The sequence below is a fragment of the Gekko japonicus genome, unplaced genomic scaffold (assembly GCF_001447785.1).
Source record: "Gekko japonicus isolate JY-2015 unplaced genomic scaffold, Gekko_japonicus_V1.1 scaffold2084, whole genome shotgun sequence".
NCBI lineage: Eukaryota > Metazoa > Chordata > Lepidosauria > Squamata > Gekkonidae > Gekko > Gekko japonicus.
Genome location: NW_015169236.1, coordinates 287989 through 308354, shown reverse-complemented (window position 1 = coordinate 308354; position 20366 = coordinate 287989). Strand labels below are relative to the sequence as shown.

The 20366-nt window shown below is 43.3% G+C and overlaps 1 protein-coding gene across 1 annotated transcript in view; it reads left to right on the top strand.

The window, feature by feature from the left end:
• LAPTM4A (lysosomal protein transmembrane 4 alpha) overlaps positions 1-18828 on the top strand; it is a 34933-nt gene extending 16105 nt beyond the window's left edge. The window contains exons 2-7 of the mRNA XM_015416448.1: positions 2918-3038; positions 5952-6028; positions 6116-6238; positions 7092-7187; positions 15898-15996; positions 18002-18828. Coding sequence (XP_015271934.1) covers positions 2918-3038; positions 5952-6028; positions 6116-6238; positions 7092-7187; positions 15898-15996; positions 18002-18076 — 591 coding nt within the window. The 3' untranslated portion in view covers positions 18077-18828. The remainder of the gene's footprint in view (positions 1-2917; positions 3039-5951; positions 6029-6115; positions 6239-7091; positions 7188-15897; positions 15997-18001) is intronic.
• Positions 18829-20366: the final 1538 nt, after the last annotated feature.

The window sequence follows — 20366 nt, the reverse complement described above, 5'->3', positions numbered from 1 at the left end:
AGAGGCCTGATTAGAGTAACCCTGGGTAGGTCTGAGCCGTAAATGGACAAGTATTCTGTATAGCCAGTTTGGTGTAGTGGTTAAGTGCGTGGACTCTAATCTGGGAGAACTGGGTTTGATTCCCCACTCCTCCACCTGCAGCTGCTGGATGACCTTGGGCAAGCCATAGTTCTGTCAGAGTTGTCCTTGAAAGAGCTCCCTCGGCCCCACCTACTTCACAGGGTGTCTGTTGTGGGGAGGGGAAGGGAAAGGAGTTTGTAAGATGCTCTGAGAAGAGCGGGGTATAAATCCAATCTCCCCCCCTCCTCCTTCTATTTCAGCTTCATGCCAAACTTCCTTTTTTCTATACCTTACGCTCCCAACCCCCTTGGGGGAGAAAAACCCTACTTTCCCCCATGGTTTCAAAATTTCCAGAATTAATATATCTATGTGGGTCACACTAAATTCTTCCAACCTGGAGGGAGTGTATGGAAACAGGTAGAGCACATTCCTTTGCCCCCCCCTCCCCCTTTGTAGAAGGGATAAATGACAGCAATACAGTGGAAGCTTTGCGTCTCTCCTCTTCCGGTATTTCTCTGTTCCTCTCCCACCCCAGGGAAAAGGAAGAGAGTGCCTGTCCTCTTAGGCACAGTTTGAATAAACAAAGCTGAAGGGCACTGAACTTTTACAAGGTCTGTTACAGAAACTTTTTTTTAAAAAAGGAGCTGCAGGTATCATCCAGGTTGAAAGCAAGAGGAAGTGGAATAGCATCGCCTCCGCTTTGTCCACTGTCACACTTGAGGTGTGCCAGTCCAAACATGCTACAGCCTAAGGGTGGTGGGTTTTTGTGTGTGTGCACCACTGACGTTTCCCGATGAAATCCACCATATGTTATGTGGATACAACACCTGTGACTGGCTTGCAGATATTTACATGAATAAAAGTAAACTGAAAAAAGGTGGTTTACAGCCTTTGTTATGCTTAATCCTTGGTCAGCTTTCTAGCATGAACCAAGTGCAGCGTTGTAACTTTCCTACCCAGTTGCGTTTGAAAACGGTCTGCCTGCCTGCACAGTTCCTGTTTCTCCACCAGCCAAAGGGACTACAGGAGTCTGCCTGCTGGGTGCAGACTGAGGGTTTTCCCTTCCCAGGCTGCCCCTGCAACCTCCTGCTGACCCCCATACTTTTGGTCTGACCCAATAGCCCCACTGGTCAAGGGACCTTTGTAATCTCTGGCGGATTACACTTGGAACAGAACAAGACCTGCTAAGCGCCGCACACTTCTGTTATTCAGAGGTTGCAAAATATTTCTGCAGTTTATATAGTCCTTATATTGCGGCATTGTTGTGATTAACCTTGCCAGCTGCGTCAGTAGAGCCCTGAGCTTAGTTGGCCCAGATCAAGACAGAACCTCTGCTGATCCCTTGGGTAGGTGTAAGCTTACCGCTCCAACTTGATCGCCCCAGATCCAGTCTTCTCAGCCTCTGGCCAGATTCATGGCCTTTTTATACATTCCTGACTGGGACCGTAAGTTGGAGTAAATTATGATTGGTCACTGCCAGGTGGTTTAATTTTTGTTTCTAAATGACATTGCCCTTAAATTACTGATTTGGCCAAAAGGAGGTCCTATTGGTCCTATTACAATTGCACACATGTGTACAGTTCTTTAAAATGTGTCACAGTTTTGGGGCTGGGGTTAATCTTACATTCAGGACCGTTGTATTTAAACTGTTCAGCCATGACTTCTTGCTTTTCTACCCTGTTTCCCCGAAAATAAGACCTACCCCAAAAATAAGCCCTAGCAGGATTTCTATGCATTTGTGGTATAAGCCCTAGTGTGTCTTCTTGAGAAAAAATAAATATAAGACAGTGTCTTATTTTCGGGAGAACACGGTACCTTATCAGTCCCACTCAAATGTCAGCCTTCCCCAAGTGTGCACACACGACATATCACTTACAAACACATCATAGTTAGACACATTCTTGTCATGTTGATTGTAGCAGGACACAGCTTGGTACATGTTTAACAGAAGTGCCAAAGGAATTAAGAAGTTTGCCCAGTTAAGGCAATTACATTTTAACAAGTCATTTGATTTGTAAAAAAGCGCATTACACTGGGGAAATTAAAGATAGGCTATCCTGTTTCGGATCATTGACGTGAGCGCTGTTCCTGTTTATAGACCCATCTAGAACTTGAGACACCCGTCCCAGCAAAATATAACCATTTCACTTGTGGGGCGGCATTATTGTCCATCTCCAGAAGGTTATTATATCAACATTTAATTGCTCCTTCATTCACTTATCGGTTCCTTCTTTCCTTCCACTTCCATAAAAGCTTTTGGGGGGGGGGCACACTGGAGCACTATTAAGTTATCCCTCCTGGCCTTTAAAGACCGAAACAACAGCAAGAGAGTATAAATAATCCAGAGTGTTAGCCCTGCTCTCCCTTGCACCCATGCTTGGAAAGAATGGCTACAATAATATTCCCATCCTACCTTTTACCCTAGGGGCACTGTTCTTCCTCCTTCGGGAGGTTCGTTGCCATGACCTAAGGATGCTTCTGCTGCTCAGGAGGCCCATAATATAATTGCTTACTGAGATATCCATAGCGTATGTGGTTCTGTGGCTCGTTGCTCTGTTCTTCAAAACTTCCCAGTTGAATGCTGAAATGGATTATGAAAGCAGATTTCCTTTGCATTTTTTTAGCCTTTTCATGATTCCCAAAATCATGTGGAGTGTGGAAGAGTTGATATGAAGGCAGAGCCCCATGGTTGCAGTGACGAATGTGGTTATTAGGGAGGAGGCAAGATGCACCAGGACTGGCTCTTGAGTAGACATGCTCATGGCCATGCCGGAAAATTGTAGATTAGTAAATGTGTAACTCAGTGAAGCATTTGTCTTCTGGGTACTCAGTTTCTTTCAACTGTGTTCTCTTGCAGGTGATGAATCTCTTGATGGGCATCTTGTTGACCGTCGAAGTGACTCACCCCAATACCGTGCCAACAGTTGACATCCAGTATGAAGTCATTGGTAACTACTATGCGTCTGAGACAGTGGCTGGTAGGTGTAGATAGCTGTACAGTCAAAGACTCTTGCTTTCTTCCCACATAAACAACTCCCCCCCCCCCATTAAGTACAAATTTGTATTTCTCAGGAAACTTGTCACAGTATTGGCGTGACATATTCCAGTTCTTTTTAAACAGTGATTTGTGATGCATACTGTTGAGAATCTGCTACTGAGCAAAGCCATGGCATCCTTGCTGCTTATCTCCCCCTGCCCCACCAAGTCCTTGGTGTGCTCTGGAAAACTTGGGGGGAATGGAAGGGGGGGGGCGTCTTGTAAATCTTACTGTTGAAGCTTGGAGGTGGCCGAAGCAGTGGGAGAGGCTTGGCTGAGGGAAGTGTGTGTGGGGGGGGGAGGGCCAGGGGCCCCTCATCTGAGAAAGCCCGCGATCTCGCAATCTACACGGTGGATTTGTGGGGAGCTATGAAAGGACCTTTCCTTTTGAACAACAAAATGTTTCTGGGGGGGAAATCTAAACGAGACAGTTCATCTGGAGGTGCTCTTCCTCATCATGTCAGTTTTGTGCAGCTTTTCTTAACCAAACATTATCTCGGTTAGTTAGATACGCCGTTTGCCACAACCCCCTGCTGAGTCATGTTGCTCCATAGCTGCTTTTCTAGAACGATGTAATATCTTATTATTTGGGGGAGTTTTGAATTGTGCGTGTTGAAAATTAATTCTCGTTACTTTGCCGCTTTGGGTCACTGTGCATGGGGAAAGCATGGAGAGTACATTGTGGATGTGAGACTATGGCCAAGAGCTCCCCTGGGTCTACTTGGCTTCCTCCCTCCTTTTTAAGTATGAATATTTAACAACTGCTTGTCAACTCCTGAACCAAGTTGAAGATGATGCAAAAAGAAAGAAAACGCTAAGGAAAAGGCATCAACAGTATGAATGTGTTCTGTACTAAAATAAAAACAAATTTATTAGGCAATAGTCTGTTGCATATTCTTTATATTTCATGCTAATGAGTTAATTCTGTGTTAAGGTTGGTGGTCACACAGCCCAACAGTTACTGCTTACAATGTTCGTATGCTTCCAGACACTTTTTCATAGCAATAATAGCTCTTGAACATGACACAATACATATGTATGGATATTACACTACGCCCTCAGACAATATACAAAAAGTGCCCATAGACTTCCCATGACAAAATGGTGTCACTGATATAAGGCAGAAATTTCTTATGCAGTGGCTGTGCATATAACTTGGAACCAACTTTCACAGAATATATGAAGAAGAAGAAGAAGAGATTGGGTTTATACCCCGCCCTTCACTTGGAGTCTCAGAGCGGCTTACAAACTCCTTTCCCTTCCCCTCGCCACAACAGACACCCTGTGAGGTGGGTGGGGCTGAGAGAACTCTGACACAAACTGCTCTTTTTCAAGGACAGCTGTGCCAGAGCTTGTGACTGACCCAAGGTCACATCAGCAGGTGCAAGGGGAGGAGTGGGGAATCAAACCCGGTTCTCCCAGATTAGAGTCCGCACACTTAACCACTACACCAAACTGGCTTCCATATTCATGGAATTATTGTAGACTAACAGTTCTCAACGTGTGCAAAAGGTGGAGAAAACTAACTGGAGCCCCATGCAGTATTTGGAACCAGATTTCACCGAATGTATTTACAAAATTATTGCAGGCCAGCAGTTCTCAGCTCATCATAATCATAAGCTGAGAACTGCTGGCCTGCAATAATCTTGTGGATACATACCTGGGAAACGGGTACATCTGTACACCTGCTGCACAGGGCTGCATAAGAAATTTCCGCCATATATCAGTGACACCATTTTGTCATGGGAAATCTATGCACACTTTTTGTATGTTGTCTGAGCATAGTGTAATATCCATACATATGTATTGTGTCATGTTCAAGAGCTCTTATTGCTGAGAAATAATGCTTGGGAACATACTAACATTATAGGCAGTAAGTGTTGGGCTGTGACCACCAACCTTAATACAGAATTAACAAATTAGCATGAAATAGAAATAATATGCAACAGACTGTTGCTGAATAAATTTGTTTTTATTTTAGTGCAGAACACATTCATATCGTTGATGGTTTTTCCACAGCATTTTCTCCCTTTTTGCATACCGTATGCTGAGGTTCCCCCTTTATTTTCTCTAAGCTGAAGATGGTGGCTGGTGTAATACTTTCAGTAAACATGCTTCAAGTGCAAAGGACTTCAAATAGACCCTAAGGTTAGCCAGAAAGCAGAGATACAACTCCTGCCCACTGTCTCTGAAGGGTATGGCTGGTGACCTGGAAGTGAGCTCCATCAGGCTTCTAAGTAGACTTCTTTGTGTAAACGTTCATCCTGATGGGCCTGCCATGTGCTGGAATGTCCCTTTGGCCTTATGGATATTCTGCACAGTCCAAAGTAGTGGTTCAGTTTGGTGTAGTGGTTAAGTGCGCGGACTCTAATCTGGGAGAACCGGGTTTGATTCCCCACTCCTCCACTTGCACCTGCTGATGTGACCTTGGGTCAACCACAAGCTCTGGCACAGCTGTCCTTGAAAAAGAGCAGTTTGTGTCAGAGTTCTCTCAGCCCCACCCACCTCACAGGGTGTCTGTTGTGGGGAGGGGAAGGGAAAGGAGTTTGTAAGCCGCTCTGAGACTCCTTCGGGTAGTGAAGGGCGGGGTATAAATCCAATCTCCTCTTCTTCTTCTTCTTTTAGCAGAGAGAGATGTATGCCTATCGTGTCTTCCTTTCTACCACATCTCATACTTCGTGTTGTGTTCTAATACACACTGTAAAGGCTGGTGTCCAGCCCACCACTCGAATCCCCGAACTACACATTCAACAGATTGGCTTTATTGAAAACACAAACTTCCATGTTGTATTAACAGTATCTGAGTCTTGATGGACGCTTCTATTTTGTTTTGTTTTTCCCCTCCCCCCCCCTAGAAAATGCATGTGTTGTCTTCGCCATCTCTCTCCTCATGTTCACAATCAGTGCTATGATGGTTTATGGAGCCATTGCGGTGAGTACACACAAATGTTTTTCAGATCCGAATCGCGCTGGTTGAATTTCAGAACTGACCCGCTCATTCTTTGTTTTGCATTTCTAGCACCGAGTTGGCTGGCTGATTCCATTCTTCTGTTACCAGCTTTTTGACTTTGTCCTCAGTTGTCTGGTGGCTGTAAGTTCTCTGACGTACTTGCCAAGAATAAAAGACTACTTGGACCAGCTGGTAAATATCTTAAGTGTAACTTACTTGTTTTATGTACATTTTTAGCCCACCTTCCTTCCCCTTAATTTGTCAGTGAAACAGACTTTTAGGGTAGTTGAGGCTGTGTGTGTGTGTGTGACAGGCCCACAGTCGCCTCCTGAGCTTCCTGGCAAAACGGGAATTTGAACCCAGAATCTAGCCCAGCCTTCTAGCCGTGACAGAACAAAGTGTGTGCTCACACACTATGTCTATGGATCATCTTAGCCTCACTATTTGATTTTTTAAAAACCCACTTTAATTAGCAAGAGTGCTTATGGAATGATACAGGCTACTTCATATCTCTGTTACCTGTCGCGCACAGGTGGGAGTGGAGGTCTGCTTGTACTTCTGATGGGTGACATCACAACTTTTTAATAAACTTTTTTGTTTGATGCCATCTTTGGAAATTGTCCTGAGAGTTGGGCTTTGCTTTTGATTCCAGTATAACGCTGGGTGCGTATGAGTCAAGAGACTCATGTAGGTCTGTCTTGTATGGCTTCAAGGTAGTGGTGGTAGTAGCACCCTCATAGCATTCACAAATGGTGCGGGTTCCATGGGCAGCTGGTTTATCGATGTTTCCTTCACAACGGGAAGGAAATTAGATGATGGTTGATGGTTTTTTAGACGTGATGTATTAATTTTACTGGTTTTTATTTGTTGTAAGCCGCCCTGAGCCGCTTCGGCGGGAGGGCGGGATAAAAATCTAATTAATAAATAAATAGAAAATGAAGGCAAAAGTCAGCATTATGTAGTTGCTTTGAAATAAGTGCCTACCGTCAGGTCTCCTGGGAACTTAGCACTGTTCTGCTGTTTAAAGTGTGACTGTTTTCTTTAGCCAGATTTCCCATACAAAGAGGACCTCCTTACCATTGACTCAAGCTACCTTCTGTTCGTTGTCTTGGTGTTCTTTGCCTTAGTCATCATCTTAAAGGTAAGTTTTCAGATCCTGCATACTACTGGATCTTTCGTTAAGGTGCAAGTGTCTATCTAATGTATTCTTGACAGTTTCTTTGTATTTAGGACAGTTGTTGACTTGAGCATTCTGACTGGTCTTTCCAGTTAACTGCTCTCAATAGTAGTTCTCAAGTCCCAGTAGGTGTCTCTACAAGCCTTGCTACTTGATATCTCTTTACTGGAGTTACAGTGGCATCTAAACTGTATTTCGTGCACAGTTCAGTTCAGTTTTTAGTACAGCCCACAGACTATTGAGAAGCAAAGTAAAACAGATTAAAAACACTAATATAAAATTAATTACTGCGTTAAATCTCTTGATGCATCACTTGTCTTAAGGTACCTACAGTTAAATGTTTAGAATCTGAGTAAATTATGCGCTGGATGTTATCTCAGCTCATATTTTCGTTGCAGCACATAGAAACTTTGCCAAAGGAACAGTAATTTTTTGGTCAACCCCTGCCAATAAGATTGATAGAATTTTCTGCTGAAAGAACATTTTCTTATCGGCCAGCAGAGGTTCCAGTAAATCCAAGCGTGCCTGTACATAGAATCTACAATGGCAAAGATGTGAACTGATGTTTCAATCAGGTTCGCAAGGCAAAGACAAAATCTACAATTAGATTAATATTTTTGTATCTTCTTGACAGGAGTGCAGATGGTAGCGCATTAAATCTAGCCAGCATAAATGCATGGCAATATGTTGGAACTGCTGTACCACTTAACTTTTAAGTCCTTCCTGCATCTTCTTGATAGCTGAGCATGGATCAGTGCTAGAAAATCTTAAGATAGTTGTAAACCTCCTCAGTGGGTTTTTATTTATTTTCTTTAAGTGATGTAAGAATAAAACATGATCCCAAGAGAATCATTTATGCCTGAGAGGACGACACCGTACATTGGTTGCAACCACCAGGTGCATCCTGGGAAGTGTCCAGAATGCTCTGTGCACCATTGATACCCAAAACACTTGGGGGGAGACAGCATTTTTTTCTTTGGCTGCCTGCTGCTGCCACTACATCACTCCCTCTCAGCAGGACGGATCAGTTGAGATATGATGGACCAGTGAGTAGAAGTCAGCAAGGAAATGTTTTTGCTTCAGATTTACCATTCAGGCCCAAGAATAACTCATTACTTGTGATCCACACTTTCTGAGCTAGCAAAGCTCTTACGCCGATCCAAAGGGGAATGAACTTCAGAGCCATTTTTAACCATAAGTTTTCATGTTGTCACTAAAACCTAACACCCAGTGTGAAAAGCAAAATTGGTGATCCTTTGATCAGAGAGGAAGAGGCTGTGGTTCAGCCATAGAGCCTCTGCTTTGTATGCAGAAGGTCCCAGGTTCAATTCCTGGCAGCTCAAGTTAAAACAAAAGAACCAGGTAAAAAGACCTCCGCCTGAGATCCTGGAGAGCCGCTACCAGTCTGCGCAGACAGTACTGACCTTGATGGATCAGGGGTCTGATTCAGTATAAGGCAGCTTCATAAACTAGAAATTTGAGTAAAAATACTTAGCGGCCAGGGACAAAAGCCCTGCTAGCAGGTTGAAATCTATTTGTGTCCCTCAAAAATGAGCTCCTCTTTTAAAGGGACGGGGCAGGTATCTCTTCCTAACTTGCATAGAACAGGAGAACTATTTTTAAAAATGAGTTAGAACTTGGATGTGATCCTCGGTGGGACTCAGATACGGAGTTGCCTATCATTATCAGTCCGGGACATTGACTTGGATATTTTTGCTCTGTTAATTTGTATAGATCAGCCTGTCTTGTTCTAGGACAACGCATTCCTGAACTGCGTTGATTGCTTGGGCAAACTGTTTGTGTGGACTAAAACCGCCATCATACGTCACCTTTTAAGTATAGACGTTCAGGCATGTGTTTTCTTGAACATCTCTGAGAACAATGGGGAAGGGGAGAGTGTTAACTGGGGTATCCTGCATGCAAAGAATTTGCCTACTTGGTCAGTTAGGGATGATTATTTTTTTTATAGTAATGATGCCTGTCAGCTGTAGAATTCAACAGGAATCTAGTGAAACTTTAAAGGCCAAGAAAATTTTCACACCGGCATGGCTTATAGCCCACTTCTTCAGATGCAGTATAGTGGCTTGCAGGCAAACTTTTAATGTAGTGTGTGTGGGGGGGGAGTGAGCAGCAGGGTCAAAAGGGCCTGAAAAGCAGGAGGTACAGGGCAACGCATAACTATGTAAAATTCACTGCAAAAGTACAGGTACCATTCATTAGTTTTTCTAAACTAGTTAAGACCTGTAATGGCTAGGGAGTCACAGGTTTCACGAAGATCATACCTACAGTGAGTAAGAAGTCCCATGTCCTTGTTCAGCCTTGGGGAAATGGTGTACTGAACTTCTTAATGAATTCTCATTCAGCACTTTCTTTTTGAAGCTAGTTTGGGGGATCCTGGTACATCCTGCCTTGGGGAATTTGTTCATGTTCTTTTTAGGGCACATAGGTGTTCAATATTACCAAAAGCCTTCCTGCTCTGATGAGCCAGAGATGGTGAATATTGCATTTGGTTTCCATTGGGCAGTGCTTCTTCCTGACATTGCTTATGGAGAAATTTGGACCACTAACATCAACCATCTGGATAGTTACCTCTGATGATCCTAATTAACAACATAGAGAGATACCTAGTCCATGTAAAAAAAAAAATTACATCTGGGTGTTAAGGGATGTGGTCAGGCATGTTTGTAATTTTAACTGGTTTGTATTGTACAGATTTAAACCACTGAGAAAGGCCTCAAGACCGAAACACATTTGGTTTACATGTATTTTATGTTATTTATAACTGTACTTGGCCACAGGAAAGATGCTTGTAACTATGTGTCCCCCATGTGTACAAGTGCTGTTTTACTGAAATAGGCTTTTTACACTAGGGGAAGGTACCTATATATGTTACCAAAGACTGATGTATTTTGATTCAGTTTGTTATATTTATAATTTAATTAAAGTTTTTGGAATATAATTTTAGCTTTTTTAAAAAACAATTTTTATTAGGATATATCAATAAATCAAACTATACATCACCTTACAAACTGTCATATATCCCTTTCTCCTAATTACCTACCCCTTCTGACTTCCCACAGTGCTCCAACCTCCAACCCAAATCTTGTATTTCCCTCTTTCCCCCCTTACTCATTGATCAAATTCTACCGGTAACATATCTTTTAACTGTTGTTCTTATATATTTAAACTTATTCTAAATAACCTTCTTTTTTCAATAGTTATCAAAGCAAAATAAGTTGTTTTTTACATCCCAATATTTCTCTAAATATTCTTTAAAGTCTTTCCAGTCCGCAAAAAATTCTTCTGCTTTCTGGTTCTTAAGCTTTCTTGTCATTTTATCCATTTCAACCATAAAAAGTAACTTATTTAGCCACTCCCAAATTCCGGGAGTTCTTTCTTGTTTCCAGCATTGAGCATATGTCATTCTAGCAGTTGTAGTCATATACCACATCAGAGTCCGTTTTGCAGGAATATAATTTTAGCTTTTTAATTGACACTGTTAATTCCATATATAAGGATTTTTCTGTTTTTCAACTGTTTGGGTTGCCTGCTCTGTTCTGGGTTGGACCCCCCCCCCCCCCGCCTTTGTGTGTGTGTGTTCATTTTTGCTGTATCCACCTTGATGCCTTGTGTTTTCCAAGAGACATGATAGTTGCACTTGTTGGGGAAGTTGCATATAAATTCCTTTTGTTTCTGTTTTGCTGACACACACACACGGACTATACTTGCCAGTATCTGTGGGCTGGGGATGCTGTGTACTATTGCTGATGTGACTGGTGCACCTAGAAGCTGCTAGTCTGCCTGCACTTTCATGCTAATGAAGTGACACACACACACACACATCCACCCAGCCTGGGAAGAAGAAGGCATCTCCATTGTGGTCAGCCAAGGACTTGTCCACCATTGAGGAATTACAAGCTAACCCATAGCCCTGAGATAATCTGGTTTGCATCTGAAGAGACTGTTTCCTGTTTACAGCTTGGGACCAAGCTAAAGTGATTTACAAGTCAAAGGTTGTCTTGGCAGCCAGCATTCACACCTTGACCAGATGCATTCACTGAGTTAAAGGATTAGATTTTGATATTGCCCCCTCTCTCTAGGTAGACACGTCATCTCCTAGTAACCAATAAAGTTAGGTAATGGGATGGACTACAGATGGGAGGATGGTACAGATGCCAACCCCCTAACATAGGTTATAAATTGCAAGGTTCAACAGTTTGAACCCTGCTAGCCATCTTCTACCTCAACTATGCAACCTAAGCTCTACTATAGGCAGGGGTCTCATGGGGGGGGAGCGCTCCGGAGCCCCGCTCCGGGAGTGACCCGCCCAGGGAACGGGGCAGTCACATGACCCAGCCCCGCCTCCTGCTCCCAGCAGCCAGCCCCAAACGGTCCTGAGTTGAGCGCCGGAAAGAAACAGAACGTGCGCGCCATAGTTAAAAGGCTTCGAAGCCCGCGCGACAAGTTTCTCGAGGGCTAGCGAGGAGAGCCACGTGCAGGGCCGCTCACTCACTAGGCATTGCCTAGGGTGGGCTGGCCGTTAGGGCGCCAAACTGCACCGGCGCCCCGCCAAAAGCGGGATCCTTGGGTGAAGTCTGAACTCTGTATACACAGACCAAGAGCCCCTTACTCATTTAGTCTTGCCCCTGCTGTAGATAAAGCAGGTCAGGCTAACAAGCTGGCTGCTGCATAGCTATGGCACTGCTAGTCTCTCCCCTATGTGGACTGGTTACATGGTGGCTAGCTGTTTCACAGATCCCCCCCCCCTCCAAGACACATGTGGGTTTTTCAAAATCAGTTTAACAGTTTTCATATGTACCCTCCCATGGGGACTCGTGGAATGTAAGAATGAGGAGTGTTCCTTCTAAGCTGAGTTAGTGTGAGCTAGGTAAAGGTTCCCTTGCTCGAAAGCCAGTCGAATCCGACTCTAGAGTTGCGGTGCTCATCTCCGTTTCCAAGCCGAAGAGCCAGCGCTGTCTGAAGACGTTTCCGTGGTCATGTGGCCGGCATGACTAAACACCAAGGCACACGGAACGCTGTTACCTTCCCACCGAAGTGGTCCCTATTTATCTACTTGCAATTTCTTGCTTTTGGACTGCTAGGTTGACTAGCTCACAGTTTTTTAGCCTCTGGCTCACACATTTCTGTCTTCGCTCAAGAAGGAGGGCTCCAGAGCAAACTAATTTATGCAGGAGCCAAATCACTGGCTCACAACAGTAGCTCACAAAGTAGAATTTTTGCTTACAAGACTCCACAGCTTACAGGGAACTCCGTAGACCTGTGACAGCTGCAGCTCAGAAGCTGGCTTGGAATACCAAGCACCCTGTTGGTGAGTCAAACAGTGCACACAATTTGGGGTGGGGGTAGGAGAAGTCAGGGCTGAGAGCCAGCGTGGCCCGGTTGCGGGGCCATCCCAAGCAGAGTTGCCCTCCTGGTCTTAGAAGGGAGTAAGTCTGCCTAGAATGGCACTACCAGGCTCCTTGGGGGTCACCTAAAACCACATGCAGGGTTTCACGTCCTCTCTCTCTCTTTCCTTCCAAGAGGAGACAGCTTCTCCTTGCTGCTTATTATTATTGTTTTATTACTTCCCAGCTCTAAATTATCTTCTCTGCAATTCTGTGAAGTACATTTGGCAGGGAGCTCCTGACAACCTAGATTGCTGAAGTGGCAAAGAAGATCTTTCTGAGAGCCAGGAAGTCCCCAAATCTTGCCTTGGTCATAAATTAATCAGGCAGCTGCGGGCATTCATAGCCTCAGTCTGCACTGTCTGTAATATGGGGATGATCACCTGCTTTACAGGGTGGTTGTTACAGGGTTAAGAGCCGGTATGGTGTCAGAGTGTCAGTCTGGGATCCAGGGATCCTAGTCTCAATCCCCATTTTGCCATGGAAGCTTACTAGGTGTCCATGGGTCACACACAATTTTGGCCTCACCTACCTCACAAGATAGATATGGGTAGCCATGTTAGTCTGTCTGTGGCAATAGAAAAGAAAAAGAGGTAAGCAGTGACACAAAAGTTCATACCCTGCCACAAATTTTGTTAGTCTTTAATGTGCTACTGGACTCTTTCTCTTCTCTACTGCTACCTCACAAGGTTGTTGTGAAGATAAAATAGAGAGGGCAAACAACCTTATTTCCCCATTGGGAGAAAAGGCCAGGTATAAATGAAGTAAATAAATCAGTTGTTGAGAAGATTACTAAGAACGTGTGTGGGGTATTTTGTACTTAGTTGCCACAGCAGTCTGTTCAAGGCTACCCCCAGTGGTTTGCCTAAAGGCATGACTGAACAGAGAGCTCACTGGCTCCGATTAAGTGTTTGAGTGAATGATGCTGCTTGCTATGAGCACTTGAGGATTTTGAGAACAGGAAAAAGACACTTCCATGAAATGGCTGGCAAGGTGGGGTGGCACAGCCAGTCACTAAATGGCTGCCATGGGGGGTTGTGGCCAGTCACAAAAGCATCCTCCTGCAAGGGAGGCAGCTGTTTCTCAGCTGGTGCTCCCTGGAGGCACAAAGGTGATGCCACCTGGGCTTTTCTGAAGCACCACTGAAGTGAGGGCAAGCTAGGACTGGCTATTTTGCTTTGAGGAGGAGATCCGCGGCGCCCCGGGAGGCCCGGCCACCCTCCTCCCCGTGCTTCCTGGCCCCTGGTATTTTTGGCCCTTGTGTAACAGAGTGTTGGACTGGAGGGGCCATTGGCCTGATCCAGCATTGGCTTCTCTCATGTTCTTATGTCTGGGGCAAGGGATGCTCTGTATTCTTGGTGCTTGGGGGGGGCAGTGGGAGGGCTTCTGGTGTTCTGGCCCCACTGCCAGACCTCCTGAGTGCACCTGGTATTTTTGGCTGATGTGTGACACAGTGTATTTATCTTTTGTATATGGTTTCCCATTTGTGCTTACCTTACAATAGTAGGCTGATGCAGTGCTAGGGGCAGGCCTTCTGTGCTGCTGCTAGTCCACCAGTTTAGCCACAAGGTATAGATAGGAACTCTCAGTGTAGGGCAAGTGATGCTCTATATTCTTGGTGCTTGGGGGGGGCAGTGGGAGGGCTTCTGGTGTTGTGGCCCCACTGCCGGACCTCCTGAGGGCACCTGGTATTTTTGGCCCCTGTGTGACTCAAAGTGTTAGACTGGATGGGCCACTGGCCTGATCCAACGTGGCTTCTCTTATGTTCTTACGTCTGGGGCAAGGGATGCTCTGCATTCTTGGTGCTTGGGGGGCAAGAGGGGGTGGGTTCCTGGAGCTTTGGCCCTGCTGGTGGACCTCCTGAGGGTACCTGGGTTTTGTCCAGTGTTTCCTCTAAGTACAAGGTCGTTAACAGTTTTTTAGCCTCCGGCTCATACATTTTTGTCTTAATTCAGGAAAGATGCCTCCAGAGCAAACTAATTTATGCAGTAGCCAAATTGCTCACTCATAGCTTTAATGCCAGTCACTCACAAAGGAGCATCCCGGGATGTGATATCAGAGTCATGTGACAGGAAGAGGGGGAGCTGGACCATAACCAACAGACCGAAAGGGCCAAGGACAAGAAACAAAAAACAGTCATCAAGAGGTTCCAGTGATGTCAGGGGATGTGGCCTTATGACACACTTCCGGTGATGCCAGGGGGCGTGGCCTTATGACACACTTCCGGTGATGTCAGGGGGTGTGGCATATGCTAATGAGTTATGCTAATGAGCTCCGGCAGCTCTTTTTCTACAAAAAGACCCCTGACTATAGGTAATTCTCACGTGCTTTCTTGGACTGCAGCCAAGAAGCCCACATGTGTTGGCTGGTACCAACTGTGTGAAGTAGGATTTCCTTAAGTTAGAACTTCTGTATTCCCACATTCTTCGGTGTGAAGGTCGAGCTCTGGATCAGATAAGTATATGCCGTTTTCCCTTTTCCATTCCCATCCATTTAGTGTAAAAGTGATAGTTTTCTATTTTTTCTGTATCTAAAGGAACTTGTATGTATGAGTGAGTGATTCTGTTTTTGTGTGCTTGTGAATTAAACATTATTCAGTAAAGAGAGCAACTGATTTTACAACTGCAAATCTTGTCACGTTGTCTCTTTGGGTGGGATCCTTGGGTGAAGTCTGAACTCTGTATACACAGACCAAGAGCCCCTTACTCATTTAGTCTTGCCCCTGCTGTAGATAAAGCAGGTCAGGCTAACACACTTGTGGTGCACCAGTGGTCATTTGTGTTCTCTGATTTAGATTTCTGCTTGGAGTGCTGGCCCAGAATTTACAGTTGCTATTCTAAGGATTATACGTGACAATTCTTTTTTTGCAAGATTAGTGGATTTAGGAACAATCAGGCTCCATTTGTAAATTTTGTTCTGTGCCTTGTTTTGGTCTTCCTCTGTTCTGCTGCTGTTGGCATGCTGTTCAGTGGAGAGGAAGGTCTTAGCTTCTGATATACTACAGATGTGATAGCCTCTGGTGTTGATGCTGTGATCTGTAGAGTGTTCACAATGGGAAGTACAGCAAGTTGTAGCACTGATTGCCCATAGTCCCTTACATGGTAATGGCCCTGATTTGTATTGTCAAACTGTTTAAAGGCTGGGAAAAATAATTGAATTAGCTTCTCTAACATGGTTTTTGATGTGTATATGTGTTTGGTTTGAGGTCTGTGTAATTCACAGATTTAGTCCACTATCCCTTTCTCTCTTCTCCCCTCCCCCTTTTACAGGCCTACCTAATTAACTGTGTATGGAACTGCTATAAATACATCATCAACAGAAACGTGCCTGAGATAGCTGTGTACCCTGCATTTGAAGCGCCTCCACAGGTAAAATCTTCATAAAGCCTGACTAATTAAGCTGTCAGTTTGCATGCTGAAACAGTTAATTGGTGGAACTGTGCCTCTCCTTTGGACTAGCGTAAATGCTTACAGGCTTTCAGACTTTCATATTCTTCATCATGCATAGGTTTCTTAGAGGCAGAATCTAACAACTTGGTTTAAGTCTAATGGCCTTTGGCTTGAGTTCCCTGATTTTATGAGAATAAAGTTGGCTGCAAAATGTATTATTAATCATGGGTCTTGCTCAGGTAAGGGCTTGAGCAAAGATGTCATTTTTTTTAAATCACAGAAGCCGTGTAGCAAATGAGCAGCATAATAAATTCAGAGCAAGTAATTTCTCTGCAGTTTCATGGAAGCTGGAAAATTCTGTTCCTCTGGTTACGTTCTGAACACATACATCTGGCAATCTGGTAGCTTTTAAACTTAGCAGGTGTCCTGCTTTCAGATTTGATCAGTATCCACTTCTGAAGAAATACAGCGGCCTCTTGCAGTGGAGAAGCCGTTTGGATTATAGTTCTGTAAGTGTCTGCTGCAGTATTGTAGCATACATAAAAGCTGCGAGCGGTAATGAAGGGGACTTTATTCATTTAGTATTTTTAGTTCAGCATTACTTTTGTGGGTATGGATTTCTAAGGATCAGTGCCAAATTAAATTCTCAGAAGGGGATGTTTTCAGAATTCTCACTGTGATCAATGTGTTCTTGAACGAGATGACAAAAGTGATGATTCATGCTGTCACTTTTGAGATAGAACAGTCACCTCAGAATGACCTTATCAAAGTTTTTCTGGTAAAATAGTGGCAAAACTCGAAGATTAAGTTTGTGGTAATTTCCAGTTCTGCAACACCAGAGGAGGAATCTTTTGGTAAGACTTCTACTCCACCCTTCCCCCAATTAATGGGGGGGGGGATTCTCCAGGAGATGTGCAGGGTAGAGATGTGAAGGCACAGAAAAAACCTGAAAAAAATAGGGAAAAAACCGTTTTTTTTCCTCAAGCCTTTTTTTTTTCTGAAAAATTGAAAAAAGAAAAGAAAAGAAAAAAAATTGATTATGGAACGTTTTATTTTAACATGATGAATAAAATATTTTAAGACAAGGTGTTCAAATATTTTCCAAATCATTTCTAATATATATATATGGTATCAGATTGATCTAATTTCTGTGCACTGAGGACAAGCAAGTCCTAGGTTACAAACTGAACTCTCCAATGCAAGAACAAGATGCATTTCTTTTTTTAGGAGGTGCGATTGTCAGAAGAAAATAAAAAAGTTTCAGTTTTGTTTTTGCATGTGGGTGGGTATTCTGTTTGTAATAATTGTTTGGATACACTATATTTTTAATATGCTAGTTGTGATAATTTCATGCCAAGTAAAAATGCCCATAGTCATATTTTATGTTCCTAAAGTAACAGAATGACTTTCAATCTAGAAAAGACAAAAGAAATGCTAATGTAGCATTTTTTCAATTTTTCCGAAAATTTCCGTTTCCCCCCGAAAAAAAACGGAAAAAACCCGGGGGGTTTTCCGAGCTTCAAAATTTCCGGAAATTTTACATCTCTAGTGCAGGACCATCCGAAGCAGAGTTGCACCCTTCTCATTCCACTGAAGTCAGTGGGCTTATCAAGTCGTAACTCTGCCTCATGCAGTTCAAGATCACCGGCAGAACCCATCATTTTTAGGTTAAAAATCTCCATAGTAGTATGGAAATCCAGTGGCTCGACCACTGAACTTCACTGCAAAGGTTCTAACATTCAGTCTGCTCGGGAGTTTACTGTCCTTGTTTTAGGGGCTTTCAGCTAGAACAGAACTAGCTTTCACGCGGCATTACAGAACTGCACACTGAGCCCTGGACTGTCATGAAGTGTGCAATTAGTAATACTGGGATATGGTTTTCAGAATTTGATCTGCACCTAGCAAACTAAAAAAATGGATTGTCGTCATGTGCACCGTCTGGCAAAGTCTTTCCTCTCATGCTCTCTTTCTTTCCCCCTTACAGTATGTTCTGCCAACCTATGAGATGGCAGTAAAAATGCCTGAGAAGGAACCTCCGCCTCCTTACATCCCTGCTTGAAGTAACACGACTGATATTGAAACATCTGTACCAGCTTCTCTTTTTTTATACTGTTAAACCGCTTAAATAAACATTTGAGGGCTTTAGGAATGAAACTGTGTGGTTGAGCTGAGAGGCATTTGATATAGCGACACTAAACAAAATATTCTTATTGGGATGATTCTCCCCCCCCCCCCTTCAAATCTTGGTAGCTTTTAATTTTATTGGTCTCTTTACACAGTTACTAAGCCTTAGGGTTTAATTCTGCAAGGACCTCTATATTTGTATTTAACTTTGTTCGTGTTTCCGTTGACTTTTTTTTTAGCATTAGCATGGATAACCAAGATTAGTTTGGGAGATGAATGTTTAGTTTGGGAGACGAGAGTTCTCAGGATCAGGCTCTTCAGAAAGATTATTCTACAGATTAGTTCACAAGGACAGTCTGATCAGATGGCAATAAGGTTTTTTTCATTCCTCGCTTTATAGAGGGAGAGGAAGGAGTTCAAACGTGGTATACGACTATATATATTTACTTTTTGCACTTTTACCCTTTATCTTACCTTACTGTGTTATCCAATGCCTTGAAACCATATTTTCAGGAAGCGTGAAGTTGGCACTACAGTTTGAAATTTTTGCTACGTGCTGTGAATGCCGGAAGAATGCACACAGAAAACTACATTTGTGTCAGATGTCAGTTGCATGCTTCTAATCTGTATGTATTTTCATCTTTGTTATAAATGATGCTTTAATAAATCTTGTTTAAAAAAAAAATTGCCAGCAGCATTGGTGTGTGATTTCATCAGTCTCTGAGTTACAGAAAAAGGGTTTTCTGGTTTCTTGTTCTTCTGACATAAAGTTTCATACTCTGTTCAGGTTATTATTGACCTGATATTGTGTCTTGAAGCAAAAACTGCTATGGGCAGAAGATGGAGTATTAAAAAGTGGTGTATACTAATGACCAACTGCATCTACCCCCCCCCTTCCGTATTTTGGTTGAGGTGGCAGGCGCTTAGTCTATTCTGACTCCACTGTCCTGTCCATAGGACTGTTATTTTTTCCCCCCCTCAGTGCCCTACTGCTCTGGATACCATTCGGACCCTGGAGTTTCTTAGGGTAATTAATCCATATAATTCAGGGGTTTGGTTTATCTGCTATTGCTACTTATTGCTTTACTGTTTTTACTGTTTGTTGATTTTATGTTGTGAGCCTCCCTGAGCCCATTTTTGGGGGTAGGGTGGGATATAAATTTAATAAATAAATAATCAATATTTTGTCATGCTAATTTTACTTTGGGATTCGTAGTTGTTATGTTACCAGACTTGGAGATGAATCATTATGAGAGAACTTGGCATATTGCTGATGGGTATTAAAAAAAACAAAAAAACGCCTGGGCAGGGGAAGCAAATGCAGCTTCTCATTATTATTGCCTTCAAACACACACACATTTTTATGGGCCATAAACCCTGCTCATCAAACTTGTGCTTTAATGTTCACAGTATTTTGGTGTGACCAATGGCTTGGATCATTATTATTGCCTTCAAACACACACACACATTTTTATGGGCAATAAACCCTGCTCATCAAACTTGTGCTTAAATGTTCTCAGTATTTTGGTGTGACAATGGATTGGATCCTGCCTAGATTTCCATCACAGGAGGAGTGACTTGCACCCATCTTCTCTTACCACAGGGGACCTCAGATTCCCCCCTGAGTTTTTTCTCTGGGTCCCTGACCCCCCAGGGACAGCATTTTTTGTGTGTTTCATGTAGCCACTAGGGGGGAGAACTGGCCAAAAACAAAACCCCAAACCCTTGTCCCTGTAGAAATCTAGGCAGGATCTAACCCATCATTTTCTGGTATCATATTCCTGATTTGGCTGCCTTGACTCCTCTCTCTCTAGCTAAAAAAGAAGAAGATTCTTGTACCAGCCAGTTAAAACTATACGATTCCAGTCTGTGCGAAACACACTTGGCCTGTTAATTAGCCAGAAATTGTAGGGAGTAAGGTTAGTGTTGCAATGAATGCACTTCAGGTGCTCTGCAGAAAACACCAAACTGGCCGCTGCTGCTCCAAGTTAAAGGAAGTTGCATTTATTTAATTTATTTAGAACACTTCTCTGCAGCATTTTCAGGAACCTGCCTGAGGCAGCTTACCAGATAAGAAGTAGAAAAGAACATTTAAAGGAATGAATTAGAATCCGGAATAAAAAAAAGCACTACCCTGCATAAAAACATACATCATAGAAAGCAGACCACAGGCTGCTTAAAACAGCTTCCAGACGAAATTAATATTAAGAATCAGCCACTTAATT